General features: G+C 36.8%; 1 protein-coding gene across 3 annotated transcripts in view; it reads right to left on the bottom strand.

Annotated features, from left to right (window-relative positions):
• The window catches only part of MEGF10 (multiple EGF-like-domains 10), a 77,641-nt gene that overhangs the window by 46,253 nt on the left and 29,852 nt on the right, over window positions 1-1,536 (bottom strand). For all 3 annotated transcript variants that reach the window (XM_009319585.1, XM_009319602.1, XM_009319593.1), the window contains exon 7: window positions 31-167. In XM_009319585.1, coding sequence (XP_009317860.1) covers window positions 31-167 — 137 coding nt within the window. The remainder of the gene's footprint in view (window positions 1-30; window positions 168-1,536) is intronic.

Raw genomic sequence — 1,536 nt, 5'->3', positions numbered from 1 at the left:
AGCAGTCTGGCAAAAATAAGTTTTCCTTACCGTTCCCCTGTGTAACCTGGGCTGCAATGGCATTGACCTGTCGCCGAGTCACAGGTCCCTCCATTGTGGCACTGGCACTCCTGGGAACAGTTTTTCCCATAACGACCCTCAGGACAAGGCTGACCACAGACCATGCCCTGCATGTGCAGAAAAAAAAATCTTAATATTAGATTTGGGATTATAGCTTGAATGGACAAGAATGGAAGAAAGGTTTGTAATGAAGGAAGATCAAGGAGATCTTGTGCCACTCGTCTAGCGCTGATCTTGGAAATGCCAGACTCTTCTCCAGCTTTAAACGCGGGGTATGTTTCAGCACTGGAGGAATAATCTTCTAGGATTTCCCTTTTGGAAGCCAAAGCTAATGAAAAACACTACGTCTAAGTAACAGTGAAAACACTTAGACATTTAAGACCAATTGATGTCAAGCTCTTCCCAATTTATTTATCAGAAGTAGTATATATCAAGACATCTGGAAATGCCCTCCAGTGAGCAGTGGTGTAGAAATCAGTAATTGCTGTAATGTCCCCATTATACTACTTTATGATAAGTTGGTTTTTTCTGATGAAAGGAAAAGCTGTTTGTAATTTCACTGAAAGCAGCATATCTTAAAAGCTTAGGTAGGATGTCTGCTTCCCTTCAACAGGTTTTGAATTTCTGCACTGCTGTTTACATCCCTGGAATTAATTACACCTGTATAGTGAGAGGAGCATCAGATATTAAGACTTTTGAGAAGCCATTTCAAGAAAAACATATTTACAGGCATTTCATCAGACAAAAGACATGCAGGCATTTCAGCTAACATAAGATACTGCAGAATTTATACCTGGCTACTTTAAACCTTCCTTACATGAAAAGCAAAAAAGGTTATACTGACAAAATTGTGTTTCACAGAATTGAAAAATCTAAAACTAATAAAGAGTTATGCTTAAATAACTACTTGGAATGGAATATTAGTCAAAGGGCTAAACAGTAATTTATTAGTTAAGACACACACTAGTATAAAATTTCTATCACTGCTTCATATGCTATCTCATTTTTCATTAGCTGTATTTAGGCAGATAAAGGGAGTCAAGAATTTATGCAAACATTTGTATTCTATGACCAATAATTTTGTTCTTCTAACATGAAGTGGAATAAAAAGTAAAAATGGCCATAATCCAAGTTATGTAGTCAGGTGAGTGGTGCTATTCAAACACACAAACAGAGATGATCATTTACAGCTAGGTTCTCCAGTTGGTGAAAAACTGACCTCTGCCACAGGTTATCTCAACATAGTATCTCAATTATCATGAGATAATTAAAAGTTCAGTAAGTGTGGATTTTCACCCAAAATGGACATTTAAATAGAAAACATTATTAACAAATACTACCGATAAATATCATCTACAAATGTATTTAAAGAAATTATTTGGGCTTTGATCACCTTTCAGCCTTTTGATCACCTTCTAACTCCATTATTTGCCAACTCAGAGTTGGCAGCCTGCTAGTAGAGGAGGTTACTTGCAG

The sequence above is a fragment of the Pygoscelis adeliae genome, unplaced genomic scaffold (genome assembly GCF_000699105.1).
Source record: "Pygoscelis adeliae isolate BGI_AS28 unplaced genomic scaffold, ASM69910v1 Scaffold110, whole genome shotgun sequence".
NCBI classification, from domain to species: Eukaryota; Metazoa; Chordata; class Aves; order Sphenisciformes; family Spheniscidae; genus Pygoscelis; species Pygoscelis adeliae.
This window is presented reverse-complemented; position numbering and strand designations above follow the sequence as displayed.